At 46.8% G+C, this 20,071-nt stretch overlaps 1 protein-coding gene across 1 annotated transcript in view; it reads left to right on the top strand.

Moving 5' to 3' along the window:
• UBASH3B (ubiquitin associated and SH3 domain containing B) overlaps positions 1–18,949 on the top strand; it is a 34,306-nt gene extending 15,357 nt beyond the window's left edge. Inside the window, exons 2-14 of the mRNA XM_026038107.1 lie at positions 6,929–6,982; positions 7,389–7,575; positions 7,935–8,133; positions 9,777–9,946; positions 10,896–11,104; positions 12,937–13,072; positions 13,464–13,584; positions 13,671–13,793; positions 14,583–14,675; positions 15,020–15,164; positions 15,917–16,023; positions 16,206–16,315; positions 16,596–18,949. Of these exons, the coding sequence (XP_025893892.1) occupies positions 6,929–6,982; positions 7,389–7,575; positions 7,935–8,133; positions 9,777–9,946; positions 10,896–11,104; positions 12,937–13,072; positions 13,464–13,584; positions 13,671–13,793; positions 14,583–14,675; positions 15,020–15,164; positions 15,917–16,023; positions 16,206–16,315; positions 16,596–16,733 (1,792 nt within the window). The 3' untranslated portion in view covers positions 16,734–18,949. The remainder of the gene's footprint in view (positions 1–6,928; positions 6,983–7,388; positions 7,576–7,934; positions 8,134–9,776; positions 9,947–10,895; positions 11,105–12,936; positions 13,073–13,463; positions 13,585–13,670; positions 13,794–14,582; positions 14,676–15,019; positions 15,165–15,916; positions 16,024–16,205; positions 16,316–16,595) is intronic.
• Positions 18,950–20,071: the final 1,122 nt, after the last annotated feature.

Below are 20,071 nucleotides of genomic sequence, written 5' to 3'. Positions count from 1 at the left end.
TCTTAACTCTTCCGTCTCTGGCACATCGCTGTTCAGACTAATCTCAACATGTCATTGCTTTGATATTAACACCAATGCCTTTAACATCAATTTCCAGGCACTGCGAGAGCGAGGCTCATGCAGCCTTACTGCGAAGCKCCTGTGAAGCTCACAGATACGTTCAGTTGTAATCACAGGGCTGATGGCGGGAGCAGCGTGTCCAAAGCTGCTCCTATCGCATCCAGGCTTCGTCCCGGAAAGCCAGGGAGCGGGTGGTGCTTGAGTAACAGCCCAGGGTGAGGGACTGCATCGAGCAACAGCTTTCTGGCTAATTGTGCAACTGCACCGCCCCCAAACTTCCTGTTTTGAAACCCCAAGAAGCTGGAAAATGTTAACACTGGCACTTTAAACTGCTATTGTGGCATTTTTTTTCTCTCCTTCCTAAAGATCTGCATAAGATTAATACAAATTCTCTCTCTGGAAGGGTGAAGTGGGGCTGGCTTAAGCAAGYGGGCACATAAAAACAAGTGCACATCTCTGAGGAGCCCCTGAGCCGGGCAGAGCATGCCCAGCAAAATCTTCCCCTCTTCCTTGACTTGGTCCTGCCTCATCGCTCCTCTTCCTCTCCACATCGTAGCTCCCCTCTATGCATTACGCGTATACGTGACGTGCTCCATAACCGCTTCTTAGCCTTAGGGCAGGAGTGTGTGGTGATTGCAGCTGGAGCCGCGCTGGGGRACGCGGATACACCCGACGGCAAGACGGGCGCCCAACACTCGAGCCGCTCAGCTCCCGCCCGAGGGCGGAGATGACAGATGGAGAGGCAGGTGCCCCCCAAGTGGCGGAGACACGACTGTGATCCACGTGCTCAGCAGCACTCACAGGGTACCGAGCRCCACCAACCACCACCTGGCCCATGTTCTCGCTCTGGCAGCCAGCACTGCCTGGAGCTGCCCGTGACGGGGAGAAAAGGGCCCGAGCACTAGAGGAGCCAGGCACCGAGAGCAGCGCTGCCGCACGCCTCCCTTCCACCCGAGGCATTTCTGCATAGGCAGAGCATCACTTAGAAGGAAGAAAGTGTCTGCAGCGCTTTGCGGGAGCTTATTTATTTCCCAGCAGCATGACAACTGCTTCCTTTGCTGCCTATCACTGCAACTCCAGATGGTACATTGAGCGTACTCAGACCTCTAACTTGGCTCCTTACAAAGGCACCATCTTCCAGGTTAGCTAAAAAATTATTAGCAGTACAGAATAAAAGCTCTTATTCTCCTGCACTGTGCTAACCACTTGAATAACAAAATCCTGGTCACTCTGTAGGTGCTGCCTTCCCTTATGACTTTGCTGAGGAACTTAAGCCACCCTCCCCACRAGTCACCTTATTTCAGAGACTGCTAGTCTTCCTTCCAGTGGAACTACATTCCGAGGTTCATAGGTGTATAGAAAGGCTTAAGGAAATGAAATAAGAAGTCAGACCACAAATATAATCCAAGAAAAAAAAAAGTGAAGAAAAGCAATATAATCATCTTAAAAAAAAAATCTTTTTTTTTTTTTTTTAAACTACTTGAAGCTGGGCACTGCAGTGACTGAAAGCAAATAATGGTAATATCTATATATTTTTAAGAGCCAGTAAAAGACCCAAGCTACTCAGAAACCTATCAAGCAGTGTAAATACCTGGAGAGCCCCTATCTCAAAGGCCTTACAGCCTATCTAAACAAAGGGAGTTTTATTTTCATTTTGAAGTGACAAAAGAAGGACAGAGGAATTTTGATGAAGTGTGACCAAATGAGCCAAAATACCTGAGTGTCATTCCTTGGGGAGCAGCTAGCAACTGGGAACTGAAGAGTTAGGACACCTCAGACTGTGCTGTAAAACGCTGAACTATTACTGTTTTAAAGGAAGTAATATCCTGTTTCTTATTTAAACTCTGTCTCTCTCAAAATGTTGAATGGCTGCTACATTCTTCTCTTTATCCTGGATGCTTTTTATGAGGCTGTACTTCCCTCTTTTTTCCTTTAACAAGCTGGCTAAGCAGAGGATTAAGGAATGACTTAGTGCACATGTGCTAAAGAAAGAGAAAAATCCGCCTTCAAAATCTTACATAACRAAGAGGGAAGGAAAGGAAGAACACATAAAATACAGGCACACACTCAAGTCCGCACTCTTTGCATTCAAAAATAGTTGTCATCATCCTGTGGCCAGACTGCAGTTTGCCAGCTGGACTGTCCTCTGAAAAAAGTAGTATTTTAAATTATGGAAAGTAGCAATTCCCAATGGTACACTGCCCAGACCTATTTCTAGCAGAGTTTCCCATTTCTTTCTTTCCTATTAGTCGCCTTTGGTAATTGGGAGCGAGCAGCACAGCCTGGGAAGGGGCAGGAAGAGGAGTACTGAGCCTTATCATGCTGTCAGGCACCTTCTGTAAATATTTGTGTGACCTACAGGATACGGCACAGCTTGAAATCCTGCAGTCTCTGTAGCCACTGTGCACTCACGCAGTTCCCCGCGCGCCTCTCCAAGCTTTGCGCTTCGGAAAGACCCGAGTCATTACGTAGCTGTGAGCTGCTATTAGCAATGCCGGCCTAAATTGAGGATGTTGGACCCAACTGCACATTCGGAAGTGGATCTGGGCACAGAGCAATGAACTGTTCTGCGGAGGATGTAGCTGCGATTAGAGTCGCTCTGTAGAACAGCAGAGAATAGGCAAAGGTAACGTCTGCAGGCTCCAACCAGAGCTTAGTGAAGGGAAGAGAAATTATTCCTCCTGCCATGCTCTAATGTTGCAGTCAGGTAGTTTCCTCCTTGCAAAAATACCTGAGTATTTTTTTCAAACCACAGAAAAGCAACACACGTAACCCCCACCCTAATCAGGAACTCGATCCCTAGCGATATCTTCACATCCTACCCTATTTATAGAAGTCAGGTCACCCAAATGAGAACAGAAACACTATTTCATGGGTTTTGGTGGCCAACTGAATTCTGAGTATTCAGTATTCAAAGCAACACATTTGAATAGCCCATTTGGACCACCTGGAAAGAATGACCCCATTTGCTTGTTCAGCCCGTAAACAACTCTTGAGATAATCAGTAAATTATTTCAAGTTTGGTTATTGTTCCCTATATTCAATAATCCAACAACTATATGAACAGAAACTTTCCTTGCAAAATTCTTCTTCGATATGCAGTTGTTTACTGAAAGCCTAGAATAGACACAGCTCCACTACTGCGCTCTTAATTGCATAAATAACCTGATGAAAACTGTGAAAATATAGGAATCCATAAAGGTTGTTTGATGTGTAATTTGGATACAAAATACACAAAAAAAAAAGGAAATCTACTGTTTGCAAATAATATAGACCAGCTTGCCTTCGCATACTGCTATATGAAAGGAATTGAGTTCAGGACCTTCCATAGCAGTGCCGAGTCTGCCACAGGAGCTGAAGGGGTCGGGGACTGCTAGGCTTCCAACCTGTACCCTGGCTGAAAAGAAAGCTCCAAACAGCCGTGAGYGCTGCACATAAAAAGGGCCTTTTTTCCTCTTAGCATTCCCTGCAGCGAGCCACTGTTTTGGGTCTATTCTTGTAACACAAGCCAACATAAAGTGAAAAAAGAAAAAGTTTTTTTAAATAGATATACCTATTTAGTTATATATAGACAAGCAAGCAAGAAGGGGCTACTTCATAATCCTAACAAAGGATGCTGTACTTCACAGCATTCCACTTTCAAACAACCTAATCTGGCATAAAGTATGATCTGTAATTCCTATCTTATCACGTCAGGGAGCTTCAAAGTAAACCTAATGATGATGAAAGCCAAGTTCTTCCATCATGTTTAATGCAGTTTCCAACAAACCTTTGTTTATATAGCTAAATATTTTACGGGCCAAAGACTTAGAGCCTCTTGAAGTGATGAATTCATGCCCCCAGGGAGTTTTGCTGCTAGATAAGAAGCTTGCTGAGGCTGGAGGCACGTAATAAGGGGGAAGGTGTAATCCCTCCCTCCCGGAGCAGGCTGCGCCGTCCTCGCCTYGCTCATTCACAAATCGCCGTGTGTGCGGCGGGGAGGCCGCTCGCGGGCGGCTGCGAGGTGCACACGCTCTGCAGCCCCTGCRAACATGCAGCTCCTGCTCACACGGCAGCCGGAGGGCCCCGCGACGGGAGCGGAGCGGCGCTCGCTCCGGGGAAGCGGGAGGCTGCTCTGGGCGGCGCGTTCCCGCCGGCCCCGGGACTCAGCCGCGCGGACCTGAGCGCCAGGCTGCCGGYGCCTCCGCTGCCGTGAAGGTGCCGAGCTACGTTCTTGGGGTTGAACTGGAATAGAAAAGCTGAGCAATTAGAGAGGAAGGAGGAAGCTCTGCTGTGCGGTGCTGCTGAGACTGCAGGCTCTCTTGACAGTTAATGCATCATTCCCCGTTACCATCATTGCCTCCGAAGTAAATGGGATTTTGCCAGTGTACTTCATGTTTATTGGTAAATGCTTCCGCAAGCTGAATGGGCATCCCCTCTTGCTTTCTTATTTTAATATTCTGAAACCCCAGAAGCCAGAAATCCTTCAGCAGGGATTAGCAAAGCTGGGGGGCATGCAGCGCTGTGGGCTCAGGTTACAAGGGGCACCCTTTTACTCATTAGTATGTATTGCAGGGCACTAACACCGGTTCTGCTCTAATACCTCCCACGCGGAGCCGGGAGGCTCCCTAGCAATATTTTGGTACTGTTTAACTAGCCATTTAGTGAGGGCAGACTTGCCTTGGGACTTGACATTGAAGAATGGCACAGGGAGGCCTTTGAGGCTAGAGAATGAAAAAATACAATTTTCACAGCAGCTACAATTCCTGCAGTGCTGTTAGTAAATCCTGCATCTCCAGAGCTGTGGTTCAATGTAGCATCTACCTCACTTTCTGTTCCAAACTGGTATCTTGTGTTTAGTTAACTGCTATTAAATATATGACCTGTACTATATAGCTCAGAARGAGCAGCAGTTGGGAGATGGAGGCTCTGGGTTGCTCAAGGAACTGGCAACATCACACAAAGCCTTTCACCTCTGCTCTGAATACAGCTGTAATCATGCATGACTATGTGTGATGGCAGCTTAGCCAATTCTGAAAAATAAGTTATTTTCAGCCTTTTTCTTTCCGTTCCCATATCACAAAATCAGTTCTCAACCGCTGGCCACAACGGTGTGGCCAACACTTGCTGGCTGTCACAAGTACAATTGAGGCCCTAAGCCATAGCCCGACACGGTGCTGCAGCAGAACCTGCCCAATGACCATCAGGCTGCTATCAGTCTTCATCACTGTGCTCAACACTAAATTAAAAATAATAATAAGTCTTTTAGCGTCAAGTCCCATGATAAAAATATACCTGGGCTTTTGTTAATGGTAGGCAACATTTCCTCCTTCCAATGAAAGCTTAATTGAAAAGGGAGTTTCTAATCCCCATGGAAGCAATGGGCACCTTTGAAATAAGTCATGAACAGAAGTGCAGGGAGCCCAGCCTAATATTTCTTATCACTAATACACTAATTCACTACCTTGAGTTCGATGCATATAGACCATTTCCACGCAAGAGCTGTGGCTGAGARAGTCACATTTTGGTAGCATTTTAACAAGCGTAAGCAGCCTGCGCGAGAGGGGAGGTGACCTGGGCAAAGGCAGCTGAGAGCGAAGGGAGGATGAAGCCGGGCTGGAGGAGACCCATGGCAGACTGAGGCGCAGCTGCACGCTGCTCCGTCCGGGCTGTGCACCTTCTGGAGGGTGGCTTTCCAAAGCCAAGCAGGGGCTGGTGGCAAAATGCACCYGAGGCAGACTAGGCCAAGGGCAGCAAGACAGCACGGAGCAACAACAACGCTGGCTGCACCAGGAACAGCCTTCCAGAGGGCAGGTGCACAGACTAGCACTGTGCTGAGCTCACATGAACACAGGCAGATAATGCTTCAGGAGGAAGCATTTTCATAATCACACATTTGCAACACAGCCCTTTTTTTGCAGCTTTATCTTTCTGCCTTCCTCTTACTCTCAAAATGAGCAAAAAATATGTATATTCAAGGGGTGGGGAAGCAAGAGCAGACTGAAACACAGCTGAGTCAACAACATGTGTCTACCASCAAGCGGTAACACCCCATATTCCCGCTTGGTTATCCCAACGCCTTTCCAGCCATCACAGATCAGAACACAAAGGCACACTACGAAATTATTGGTTCATGTGAAATTTTGCCACCTGATACCAAGCTGAGGGGCCAACTTCTGCCCCAAAGCCCTGATGTTTCTCTGCCTTTCTGCCTCCCTTATCCACAGTTTTTGCTGTGTAAATACTTATGCGTTTTGCATTCTGGGCAAGTTGCTGCTTTCGGCAGTCACCAGCGCGGCGAAGCGGAGCTGATGCACAGCTGCACGGCAGCACCAATGTCTCACCCATAGAAATGCACAGGGCTGTGCACTGGTTTGTTCTGTAACCGAAAAGCTCACCTTGCAGAACACTGCGGTTGCCCTAGGTGCAGTGAAACTGTGCACACACCTAAGGGGAGACGGTGACGATGCTTCCCACCGAGCAAGGTCTGAGCAGAGCRATGCCAGCACCAGAGCCTGGGCTTTGTGCCCCCTCGTGGCAACTGCCTTGTTCTCAGCAGCACCGCGCTTGCCCATCCAAACCCTCCCAGTTCTGTGCTCAGCAAGGCGCTAGCAGAACATCACTACATGCTAATAACTAGGGCTCTGAAATAAGGGGCTCCACCACACAGAAAAACACCAGGCGGTAATTATTTAAGCCAAGCTTCACCCCTGATTTCTGTAACTTTTCCATAAGTATTCGTAATATACAACCCTGTTCAGAAGGGATTAAGGTAGTGCTTTGTATGAGGTTAAAGACATCTGTCTTGTTTGGTTAAAGCGGCAGATAGAGCTATATCTGCTTCTAATGCAACAGCACTGAAATACTCTTTCTTTTGCCCTCTCTTCAGGCAAAAGGCCCTGGCCTCCACAGGTGGAAGAAGTGTTCAAGCAGCATGTGACTGGTTGGTATGAAGTAATAAACGTTTTTAAAAAGTGAATTTTATGTTTTTAAGATATCAGCCATTAGATTGTGAAATGCTGTTGGAGAAGCTGTGTTATTTGTTTAAATGAGGGTGGTATCTGAAAAACACTAGTAAAATTAATGACCTATTCTGCAAGCATTGCAAATAATAAACAAGAGGTAAGCATCCTCTGGGACAGTCTGGGGCCTCAAGTAATAGCCAAGAAAGGATAGAGAGAGAGAAAAAAAMCCCTGTCACCTGGGGTCTGCAGGTGACACTGCCATCTCCTCCTAGCCCACCAGAGCCGATTTCTTGCTGCATGATAAAAGGACAGGGAAAGGTGACTTTTGCTATGAAACAAAGGCCTCTCTGAGTTTCCYCTCTGACGTTGCTTTCTCTTTGTCAGGCTCTTCTCCCACGTGGGCGACCCTTTCCTGGATGACAGCCTGCCTCGGGAGTACGTCCTTTACCTGCGCCCCACCGGGCCCTTGGCTCAGAAGCTCTCTGACTTCTGGCAACAGTCCAAACAGATCTGCGGGAAGAACAAAGCTCATAACATCTTCCCACACATCACCCTCTGCCAGTTCTTTATGGTAAAACCCAGCTCCTCTTTCTGCTGCTTGATGCATGCGTTGGTGAGCAGCCCTTGCCAGGTCCAGGCTGGATACGGCACACGGGTTACACGAGCCCTGTGCTTGGCATCTCCATGGGGTTAGGACTAGCACTGCCTGATGCCTGGGCTTGTGGAGAAGGTCATTGGGTTTTAAGMAAGTTGTTTTGATCCTGGCTTTTAGGACCAGGATGGGCAGGCAGCTTCTCAAGTTGCCCATTTCTCCCTGTGCTTTTCCGCACAGTGTGATAGGAAGAGTATCCATCCCATGCCTTCCATTTCCCTACTGAGCAATGCTCTCTCTCCTGCTTCTTTCCTCTGCTCTCCTGCTCCCCTTGGCAGTGCGAAGACAGCAAGGTGGATGCTCTCACTGAAGCCCTGCAGGCCACTGTGATGCGATGGAAATGCAAATTCCCTGCCCCTCTGCCTTTGGAGCTCTACACGTCCTCCAATTTCATCGGGCTTTTTGTCAAGGAAGAAAGTGCCGAGGTGCTCAAGAAGTTTGCTGCAGACTTTGCAGCAGAGGCTGCTTCTAAAGCAGGTGAGTGGCTGTGTAGGCACCCGCGAAACGCTCACAGCTTGGCCAAAACCTCTGTCCTGTTGCACCCTTGCAAATGCAACAGCCTCAGGAAAGGCTCCAAGAGATGCTCCTCACAGAGAAATTAGGAGAACCACTTCTGGTGAGCTAACAACCTCATTCTAACAAAGACAGGAGAAAAGAAAATGAATGATTTTCTTTCTAGGATACTATTTGCTAGCTGAAGCACGATGGTCATTAAGCACGCAGTAAATGTCAGTGTAGTAATGCTCTTTTTAACTCATGTTTGGTCTGTTTGACACATCAAAAAATACTCCTACAATCAGCCGCCTTCTTCACGAACCAAGATATTTTATTCATGCCAACAAAGTGACTTATCATAAAAAAGCCTTTAAAATGACCACTGCAAAACAAATAGCAGTCTTTGCCCTGCTGCCTAATTTAATTTCCTATACAAGGGTGTGTAGCACTACCTGTWATTAAACCCTGCACTTCTCTCTCAGCCGCCAATGCAAAGGGCGGCTTTGTTGCCGTCTTGCGTGCGCTAGGCCTTGCATATCTAAGCACCCGCAGCTCATGCAGGGTGCTTGAGCAGCAGCCTGAAGGCTGGGGAGAGGCGAGGGGAACACCCCAGCGAGTGCTCGGGGTTTCTGCGCTTCTTCAGTTCAAACATCACCTCACGCTTCACTCTGAGCGTTATCTCCTGAAAGGGAAGTTGACATTTGGCGGTTCCTTAACCTTTCAGAGACGCTGCCTGTGAGGCTCAGCGCTTCCTGCTCAGCTCACTGGCTCTCACCGAGCTCTCCCCTGCAKTAAGAGGGCTCTAGCTGCTTTTCCGCTGAATTTCTGAGGTGTAAACATGGCTCTGTGAGAGGAACCTTATCGAACAGCTTCCAGAACCAAGAGATTCACTCCATGTGATGCGCTTCCCACAAAGGGAATGCAGCATGAACAGGCAGTGAAGAGATACCAGCCGGGTCGGAAAAGAGCAGCAGCCACGTGAGAACAGTGCAGGATTTCCCCTGCAGAGCATCCAGGTGCCCTCCATACCAAAGCACTTAGAGGGCAGCTCTCATGCCAAAACACTCATCAGAAAAAGCATCACCAGCTTCCAACAGACTTCTCCCCAAGATGGTTCCAACTGGGAGCAAACAGCTTGGTCCCGACTGCTGCATTGCAGTCCACAGCTTGGTCAGGTTATCGCACTAAGTCTTTTTCACAAACCCAGAGCATTTTTTTTTCTTGCTAATGAAAAACAAGATAGATGATTTTGAAAAGCCGTCCCGTGGCTGGCAGTTAGAGCCAAGTCTCTGAATAGCTGCAATTTTGACTGAATAAWCAGTCAAATTTAATTGCAATTTTTGGTTGAATAAGCAGGAATAAATTACACACAAACAATGAATCCCATGACTTCCACTTCTACTAGAACAGTTCCAACATCTCACATGCTTTCACTTTTCTGCTTTCTTAAATCTTTCCCTAGCATAGGTTCTCTCCCTGCAGAATCACTTTGAATGAATGTGTTATCAGTTTCCACTCTGCAACCTGGTGGGTGAGCCAGCAATGCAGCTAACATCCGAGGAAATGGACATGCACCCTGCGGAACCCCATGGGGTCAGTTGTTAATTGGCACCTTTTTGTTGCAGATGTCCACGTAGAGCCCCATAAGAAGCAGCTGCACGTGACCCTCGCCTATCACTTCCAAGCGAGCCACCTGCCCACGCTGGAGAAGCTGGCGCAGAACATCGACGTGAAGCTCGGCTGCGACTGGCTGGCTGCGATATTCTCCCGAGATATCCGCTTTGTTAATCACGAGGTAATTTCTGGAGCAGGTTCCAGGGGGGTGAAGAAAACAAAGTGAGAGGATCTAGCAGTCCTTTCAGGCTGGATGGGGTTTTCCTGTGCCCACACAGACACTAAGGATTTGTCCTTTGGAGGTCCTGCCAGTGGACTCTGTGCATAGGCCTTCCACACCCCACGAGGCATTTTAACCAGCAGGCCCTCTTCCCTTTTTGTGCTTTTTACTCATGCTGTCCGGGCTTGCCATGTCATTAATCCTGTTTTTTGAAGCAATAGGTCCTTTTCCTGCTGGATTCATTAATTCTAACGATGACTCTTGTTCACTTAGGCCTCAACCTCTTAACCTAACCCTATTTATTTTAGGAAATACAAGGGAAACGATACAACAGGTGTTGCCCATTGCCTGTGTTATTTAGTGTGTTCTCAAGTACAGGGTTGAAAGCAACATATCATAGATTCCAAGCTGTTAGCCCACAACAGTGCCCCTGCCTTGACTTCCAAGCAGTAGCACACAGGCAACCCCTCTCTTATTCCAAGCACAAGGAGCATCAGCAATGGCCACTGAYCACCTCGCCAGAACTATCTTCCATATGTTCTCCTTTGCAATACAGTTGCATTTTTAACAGGATACTGAATTAAAGACTCATGCTTATATTTTTGCTCAGCCTAAATAATTATCCCCTCCTTCCCACCCTGGTTACAAAGCCTAAATAATCATCCCCTCCTTTCCATCCTGGTTACCAAAGTCAACCCCCCCCCCACACACACACACAGACTTCAAAAAAACCCTTTCCAACAGCAAGGAGTAGGAAGCGGCAGGAATTGTACAGAGTTAGGATGCATTATGGAAGAGCTACCTTGGAGAAGGTAAAGGTCTGCCATGGAAGTGTCCCTGCCCCACGCTGCACAAGACTCCCTTGCATTAACAATGCTTTCATTCATTTGTGCTTCTTTTTCTCCACCAGACTCTGCAAGTGATCTACCCGTACACCCCCCAGAACGATGACGAACTCGAGCTGGTGCCAGGGGATTTTATTTTCATGTCCCCAGTGGAACAAACCAGTACGAGCGAGGGCTGGATTTACGGCATTTCCCTTGCAACTGGCTGTTCTGGGCTGCTGCCCGAGAACTACATCACCAAGGCGGACGAATGTGGGACCTGGGTGTTTCATGGGTAGGTAAGGCTGCTCAGTCCAACTGCTGTCACTCAGCAGCTGCGATGTGCCCGGCCAGTGGAGGAGGTGACGAGTGTCTCTGGGCTGCTTATGACTCAGGCTTCTGGATTTTCATGCCATTATTTAAATACCAGTTCCAACCTAGCACTTGGGGGATAGGAGAGCACTTTGCCTGTGACTTTGGAGGTCTAACACACATGCATGGTCAGTGAGAGATGGAGAGCGTGACAGGGGAATCACCAGGTGGCTTTTAGGTGTGACTGCCAGGGACCCTGCCCTGAGCAGCTCCAAATCTTTCATAACCCCCAAGTCCATCAGGCACAGACAAGCAGAGCAAGACATCCCTTGTTTACCACCCATATCTCTTGTCACAGTTTGCTATTCTTTTTTCCTCCCCTTTATGGCCTGTTGAGAAATAAGCGCCACTAATCAAGGGTTTATGTATGCTAGTCAAACAGAACAATCCTATTTATCCCAAGTGTGTTACCATCACACTTAATTCCTCCTCCCTTGTAAGAAAAGAAAAGACCTCCAGTTACCAGAGCTTAAAGAAACAACAGCCRTGAAGCTTTTGAGTGTAGTTGCAACAAGCTGTGTTTCAACGCTAACARACCTTCTCCAAATGAACAGTACAGATTATTCAGAYCATCACTGAAACACGGCTCGCCTGGCCATTCCACACAAGAGTTATTGTGGGGTATTTGATCAAACCTTTAATCCTGCTGAGCAACATTGTTAATATCTGCACCTAAAAATCAACCTGAAAGCCTCCCAATGAACACTTGCATAGTATTTTCTGTTACTAATTCTGTATATTAGTGGGCTACCAAGTCAAAAGAAGAAATCCTCTATCCTCAGCACACGGAGCCCAGAGAGCAAGTGGGAAGCCCGGAGAAGGTACAAGAATGCAGTTTCCCCACAGGAGCCACAAACCCCAAACATGCAGTATATACACTTATATGCACTTAAAGACACATGGCAAAAGAAAATAGACTAGCTTGCTAGCTGTGGACCAGGAGCACCTGACATCTAAAATCTGGAGGGGCTCCCTGACTGCTGTTATCAGCCAAGCCAGAAATACTCTCCCCTCCTCTTCCCCAAAATGGACAGAAGCTGTACTGTAGATATTACAGTTTCAGAGACTGTTTCAGCTCCTTTTAGAAGGCCAAAGCTATTTCTTGCCCGTTTAACAAGCCTGGGAAATCAGACTTGGCAGAGGAAGCAGGAAGGAGAGAAGCAATCCTAATTTTTCAAGCTATTTTGGGRCCTCGGAAGGTTTTTTCCACTGTTTCTTCCTCCCATTTTGCAACAATGGCTGGCTCATGTTCTCCAGGGATCCTCCTGCTCTAAGTAATGCTGAATGATGGGGCAGAAGAGCCATTCCCTACACAGAGCTGGGGACTAGCCACACCACACCGTGATGGAGACGTTTCCTCCACCTTGCCTGAGTGGCATCTCCCTCCAGCACAGTGACAAGCGGGGCTGCGGCTCCGCTTTCTCCTCTGTCTTCTCCCCTGTGAAGCATTAGAGGTTTTTCCTCATGCCAGCCAAAATTGAAAGAGGCAGTTCAGTTGACACACAGTGATTTTGTCCACTGGTTCTTTACACCACAACTTGTATCTCTGAAGTGTCAAGAAAGGTTGTTCCATTTCCATTTCACCTTAACAGTGGTCCCTTAAAGGTAACCCAATAGACTGGCAATATATGAGTTGGGTTTCACATCTATACTGCAGAAAGCCCAGAGACAGCAACTCCAACACAAACGTCCTTACTGAGGCCGGAGGGCCGGTCTAGAGCCCTCCCACAGCCACCTTCTTCCTGTTTTTGGCAGCTCGTACTCAATTCTGAACACTGCACTGTCCCCATCCCTTCAAGCCTTCACTGATGGAGCCTTGGAAAGACGTCAGCAGGAAGACCAAGGACCTGGTGATGCAGGGCCACTCACCATCATCTGCCAGAACATGCAGGTAGGCACCTCCCCTCAACACWCGTCACACGCAGCTTTAATGGCAAGTTTCCACTAAATACCTTGTCTGTGACAACTTATCCTACGGTCTCCTCTCACTGCTTGCACAGGAAGCTTCAAATTATCTACAGGCTTTTTCAATGCATCATGAAACACAGACAAAGAGGCAATTCCCTGTCCACAAACACCTTCTGGGGCAGCAGGGTCCCATCCTCTTGTCATTCAGCTTTATACCAGCATAAACTCCTCAATGGCAGAGGAAACCCGTGGTACCCATATTAGCCCTAGGATCAACTGGGAGATGGACGGTCCTGAYTCTAGTCAGTAAATTAGATCTTGAGAAAACACTTGCACTCTCATGGYGGTCCAACATCCTGTGATTTTTCTTCCAGACCTTGAGGATAGCCACTCAACCCGGCCCTCAGAAACGCTGCCTTTTTGTCTGCAGACACGGGGAGAGAATGGATGTGGTTTTTGGGAAGTACTGGTTGTCGCAGTGCTTTGATGGCAAAGGTGAGTCAGCTCCCAAGGGGCTTAGCCTCCAGGTTTAGACTCTGGACTAGTAATTCCAGCAACTGCTTCTCGACTTTCCCTCGCAGGAAGGTATATGCGCAGTAACCTGAACATGCCTCACAGCTTACCTCAACGAAGCGGGGGTTTCAGGGATTATGAAAAAGATGCCCCCATCACTGTGCTGGGCTGTACGCAAGCAAGACTTGTTGGTAAGTTGTCCTCAGCAGACAACAAGTCCCTCCCAGAGCTGTGGTATTTTCCTCCYACACCCCAAGAAGAGAAATAGAAAGTACAAGGCAGAAAAAACACTAATTAGGTGAATAGGAGGATTTTGCCATTTCAGGCTTCTTTGAAAAGTCTCAACACTGGCAAGCSCCTCTTTTCAAGAAAACTTTGTCTCATCCTGCCACTCTAGCTGAAGAAAAGGCAAACCACAAAACGTAGGATATGGTATAAAAAAGTCAGACCTCAGCAGTACAACTGCTAAACCATTCATTATTTCCCTGTAAACGTGCCACCCTAGAAGATGCCATTACTAAAATGTCACCAAAAAACGCAACAGTGAGTGAGACAGTTGATTATTTTCAGTGATCTTGCACCTATGCGATGAAAAGGTATTGTAACTAGCCAAGAACCAAGCCAGTTGAACTAAGCTGAGTTTGAATTGAGTTATTCTGATTTATAGCTTATAAATGAAATTCAAAATCTACATACATTTTTCCCCAGCATTAAGAATTATTTGTTTTCCTGAGAGACAGAAATGGTAGTATTGCCCAGAGGAAAGCAGAGGGTAGATGCTGCTCTTCAGAAAGATGCCGTGCATCCCTCGCAGGGTGATTACGCACCTAGATGCATAAAGAGCAAGGCACATAGACAAATATACCCCCATTCCAGCTGTGTATGCCACAGTACCTAGCAGACACTAAAGTAAAACAGGTTTGCATGTTCCTGCTCCCCTTGCTCGGCCTTTCCTCACGGCTGTTCCCGCTCGCCTGCAGGTGAAGCCTTGCTGGAGAGCAGCACCGTGGTAGACCACATCTACAGCTCCCCGTCCCTGCGCTGCGTGCAGACCGCACACTATATCCTGAAAGGTAGGAGCCGGCAGGCAGGAAGGCTGCCTTCCTCCYGCTTGCCGGGGAAGACGCTGCCAACCAGCTCCAAGGGCAGCTGGCATGGGAAATCCGAGCAGATGGTAATTCAGGGTGATGATTATTTCCGTGGCAGTGGAAGTATGTATATATGCACACAATTATATATGGTTAAGCACCTGGATGCACCTGTAGGAGTGCAATCAAATACTCCATCTCTTCATACCTAGTATTAATCAAGTAACTACTTAGAGGAACATCAACTGAAGTTTTAAAGCTGCAAAATCTTGCCCACTTCCTCCTCAGCCACTACCATCACTTTCTGGTCTCTTTTCTCTCTTTTTCAGGTATGCAACAAGAGAACAACCTGAAAATTCGCATAGAGCCAGGCTTGTTTGAATGGACCAAGTGGGTCTCTGGTAACACACTACCAGCCTGGATACCCCCCGTGGATTTAGCTGCAGCTACTCTAAGCGTTGATACAACCTACAGGTAGCAGAAGGTGGCGGGAGGACGTTGGGTTGTGTTTTGGCTGAGGGTTGCACAGGAGATCAGCCCTTTGGTAGCTTCCAGGCTCTGTTGCTTTCCTTTTATCTAGCCCCATGTCCAGCCTGAGTGTTGCCAATATCACTGCAAACAAATACCTGTTCCCTGCCAGCCTGGCGGGAACAACCTTCAGTCCGAGTGTGAAGGGAAACTGGGATTCATGGCTGCAACCGAGCAATGCCTGTTCTTTGTTGCCCAAGAACAGGCAACATGATCTTCCTGCTCTCAAATCTGTGGCTCATTTACACAAGCCAGACTCAAAGAGCTCTCACAAAGGAAGAAACTAAAAAGGTCACCCAGTTCCACTCCTGCACTATACCTCACGGGTGAACTCTGTATGAATGTGGCTCCTTACGTATACAGTGAGCAGCTAATGTGCTGCCTCCAATAACAGGTCCACATTAGAGGATTTTTTCCCACCACTTTTGCTAGCTAATGGAGCTATTTACTCCAGGCTCTTACTAATGGTCCTTGCTTACTGCAGGAATAGTAAAGATATAAGTACTGAGGTTTTAAAACCACCTTTAAAATTCCAGTAAGCCTTTGCAGAAGTAGTCCTGACACAAGAAGTGGCTCTGGACATTTGAGTCATTAAGAAAGTCAAAGAAATGCATACTTTCAGCTGCATCACAGACAGGGCTTAAGTAATTTACGTTTATAACTTCCTCTCCATTTGCTTGTTCTTTTTGTGCTTGCAGACCTCATATTCCTGTCAGCAAGTTAGTGGTTTCAGAATCTTATGACACATACATAAGTAGGAGCTACCAAGTAACAAAAGAAATCATCAGTGAATGTAAAGGCAAAGGTAAGTGTTACAGCTCCGATACTCCTACCCGAGGAATGCTCTGTGTTGATAAAACGTTTTTTTTCCCCCCACATGCACAATTTCAGGTGTTGTTAGATGTTAAACTGAACATATTTTGCACATCTGAATTCTCAGCGTGATGCGAGGTCCTAAAGCCATCTGTGTCCCTTGCCTGCTTCCAGGGAACAACATCCTGATCGTGGCCCACGCGTCCTCCCTGGAGGCCTGTACCTGCCAGCTCCAAGGGCTCTCGCCACAGAACTCCAAGGACTTTGTGCAGATGGTGCGAAAGGTAATTCACAAAAGTAACAAAACTCCTGGCTTTAAAGAGAGAAAAGAAAGTCACAAGCTCCTTTCCCAGGCATGGGACACGCAGCTCCTTTTGCCCCATCCAAGCCCTTCCTGAGTCCCACCCATCTCAGAAGTGATGACACCAAGAAAGCTTAGGGTGTCACTCGTGTCACAGGCAGCACGGGAGGAGGTGCTGTAAGTGCCAGCACTAATCCTGCTCTTAGCAGGCCCTGCTCCCTGCTTACCACCTTCSCACTTCATTTCCGTATCTCTTCCCACAGATTCCGTACCTGGGGTTCTGCTCGTGTGAAGAGCTGGGAGACACAGGTGTTTGGCAGCTTACGGACCCCCCCATCCTCCCTCTCACACATGGACCGACTGGAGGCTTTAACTGGAGAGAAACCTTACTGCAAGAGTAGGCAAAGCCCCGAGGCCAAGGCAAACCACGGCCTTGCTAAGCACTGGAGAACGGCTCTTCTTTCTCGTGTTCATCGACAGTGGAAAAAATAGTCACCGTATGTTAAGTGGGTCATACAAAAAAGCTGTTCTAGCATATCTCTCAAACATAGTCATGCAAAAGTTCTCATAGGCACCTAGGCAAACACAGAAGAGCCTGAGTTGGGGGAAGAAGCATTAGAATACAGGTTAGAGCTCTTGCACTGCAGGGAACCTCCGTTCAGTCAGTAGCTCGGGTAGACTTTTCCACCTTGAAAGGAGCTCGATAAGACCAGTAACTTTCACTGCCTTCTGCACCATGTTAATAACAACTAGCACTGTGTCAAAGTAGAGCATCGAATGAATTTTTTTACTGCTATTTTTTGCAGAGCATTAACAGGCTTGTTCAGGTCTACGTGTTGACACCTTCCTCACAAGCACCCCCACAGTCTCAGCACCTTTCATAGAGTGTAACGTCACTTGCTGGAAAAGGCGAGCTCAGCGTTCCTCTCTAGGTAGCAGCAGCCCGTTCTCCTCCTCGATTTCAGCGCTGCATTAGGTGCCCGCATGACCACCCTGCTGAGCACACTGGGGATGCTAGCAGCGATGCCACTCTGCATCGGGAGAGAATTCGGAATCTCACATCACTTACAGACAAAGTCTGCACATCAGAAGACACAATATCACTCAGAAGTGCCACAAAAAAAAAAAATAAATAAATCTTGACACCCTAGGGAGCCTCAGTTCTTTACAGCTTTCCCTCTGCAGAAAGCGTTAGCATCCTCGTTTGAAAGGATTATATGGCACAGAAACTTCTAGTAGCCAGCGTTCACAAACGCTTGCTATTCATAGCCAAGGCCAAATTTTATTTGGGGTTAGTTTCTTTTAACCTCTCAAGCCTTTGGGCTCACTTTATCCTCAGTAGAACATAAGCCAGGTAAACATTCAACATTCAGAAAAAGCAAGCGGTGATAAACTGCAGTCCCACGTTCTTCAGTAAGGTACCACGCTCATCAGCTCCAGCCTAAGAGATGTTGAAGGGTCTTAGCTCAGCTTTATCTTACAGCTTGGCTTGGCTAATGCCAGGCCAAGCCCAGCACATGCTGCATGTAYCTCGAGGCAGAAGAGCACTCCCCTGTGCAATAGGTGTAGCAGTATCCATTATTTATACACTGATGACTATGTAAGATGTAGTAGGCCATTCATAAGTGCATTATTATATTAGGGATGTATACTGAAGAGTCAGGGAGATAACCTAAGAGACGACAGAAAAACTGCTCCTGTGCAGTGGTCCTGCTGTCATTTCCACTTTGAGCTATAATTTAAACTATTCTCAGCTGTGTACAGACACTCTGAGGAGCATTTCTGGCCTGTTTTGCTCCATGCTTCCTCACTGCAAGTTTGCAGAGTTCTTTAAATAGAGGACAATCACACCAAAACTAATGGTTTTTGATGAATGCAGAATTCCCTAGATAGCTTACTGTATCATGTCACAAGCCAGCAAGATGTAACTAGGCGTAGGAAACACTGCATGTGGAACACAGGAGAGGCTGCTCAGGTCCCACTGCAGGTAAGGAGTTTTTGTAGGCAGAAGCATGGAACTGAGAGGGAACAAAACCCAAATGCACATAATTCAAATACTGTACTAGCTGATCTTTGCATATAATATGCGTTAGAGAGAAAAAAAAGTGTTTTCTTTGAGAAGGTAGAGATGTTAGAATACTCTCTTCATTAAAAAAAAAAAGTATATTTTTGGATGTTTGGGAAAGTATTTTGACAATTGTCTTTTCTCATATTAGATTTTTCAGGTATCTAGAATCTCAGAAAGAAAATCTTATTTTCTTTGAGTATTTTGATTTCCCTTGGGGGTTTTGTGTTAAGTAATCTCATGCTCATGAGGCTCATAGAGAAAAAAAGGAAAAAGATGTTCCTTTGAAGTTTTCAATGTGAATGTTAAAAACACAAAGGGATTGCTGCTCCCCTTTTATTCCACTGATGCTCATTAACGTATATTTAGCATAGCTTCAGAGATCATTAGACTTGATCTATCTAAAATGAGTCAAAGTCTGTTCCTTATCTTCACTGTGAGCTGCATCATATCCCAACAGTCTCATTACCCTGCGTAAGCCAGGTACCACAGTACCGTACGGAAGCCAAACTACAGGAAAACACTTCCTATTTTCCCCCCCTCTCTTTCCAATTAAGTAACAAAGCTCAAAATATGCCAAGAGTAAAATATTCCTTTCTGTTATTTCCCATTAAAATGTATTTTCTGAAGTTTCTCTCTGTGGACAGTTCTTAAAACCTGATGTTAACAATGGATACATTTTTTTTCCTTTACATTTTAAACCTGTTGTATCATTATTATGTTTTTTAGCGTGAGCAGATTGTATTTATTTGAGGAAAAAAATGTTTGCTGTTATAAAAACAATAATTGTATTGCCAAAAATAGCTGTAATTAACTGTGACATCTGTAAATTTTTTTTTTTTTAATTTGGGGGAGTTGGTGGGTTGTTTTTAACCTCAATTTCAAATGCTAACACCTGTGGAAACCACCACTGCATTTTAATTCGCTTATCACATTAAATGGATTTCTCAGAAGTCCGACAAACAGTTCGCGAGTGATTCACTGAAGATGCCACGCGTGCCCGTCCTGCCCGTCCCTGCTCCCAAGGGCTCCTTGGGCTTCCCTGGAGCGCCCGCTCTGATGCTGCTCCCGGGAAAGGGCAGCGGAGCCTCCACGGGCTCAGCTTTCCCTTCCCTTCCCTGGGTGTGAAGTTCAGTTATTTGACAGCAGATGGCACAAAACTATCATGAGCTTTGCTTCCCCTGTGCCGTGCAAGGATTGGTTTCACTGCTTTAGCTGAGGTGGGTGCTGTCCATGGGATTTCCATGGCTGGCTCCCCCTAAAGCCTTCATCCCCCAACAGCTATTTTATTAACAGGTTGGGTATGCAGAACTGGCAGCACAACGTTTAAGGCAGAGAATTGCCTAGCTTTACAATACATACCTGCTTTCTTGCTCTGGGGTCTTCCTGCAGCTGCAATTTTATCCCTTTGCACGGCTTTTCCTTCAACCCGACTGATTATATTAATCTTTGTGGCCTTTAACTCTGCTTTCTGCTAAAACTCTCCCCCACGACAGCACTGAGTAAGACAGCGTTGGAGGGGACACATGGTCAACGTGTCCCACTCCTGTCGCCCACTGTGGGGGCAACTGTGAACAGGGTTATTTCTCAGCAACCACCAGGGCACAGGAAAGATGTGATAAGCGGGGGAGAGAAGAGTGTAATAGCAGGGAGGAAAAAGGGAAAAAAAAGAAC

The sequence above is a fragment of the Nothoprocta perdicaria genome, unplaced genomic scaffold (assembly GCF_003342845.1).
Source record: "Nothoprocta perdicaria isolate Ctin4 unplaced genomic scaffold, notPer1 scaffold_201, whole genome shotgun sequence".
NCBI classification, from domain to species: Eukaryota; Metazoa; Chordata; class Aves; order Tinamiformes; family Tinamidae; genus Nothoprocta; species Nothoprocta perdicaria.
Note: the sequence above shows the minus strand (reverse complement) of the source record. Positions and strands in the feature narration are given on the sequence as shown.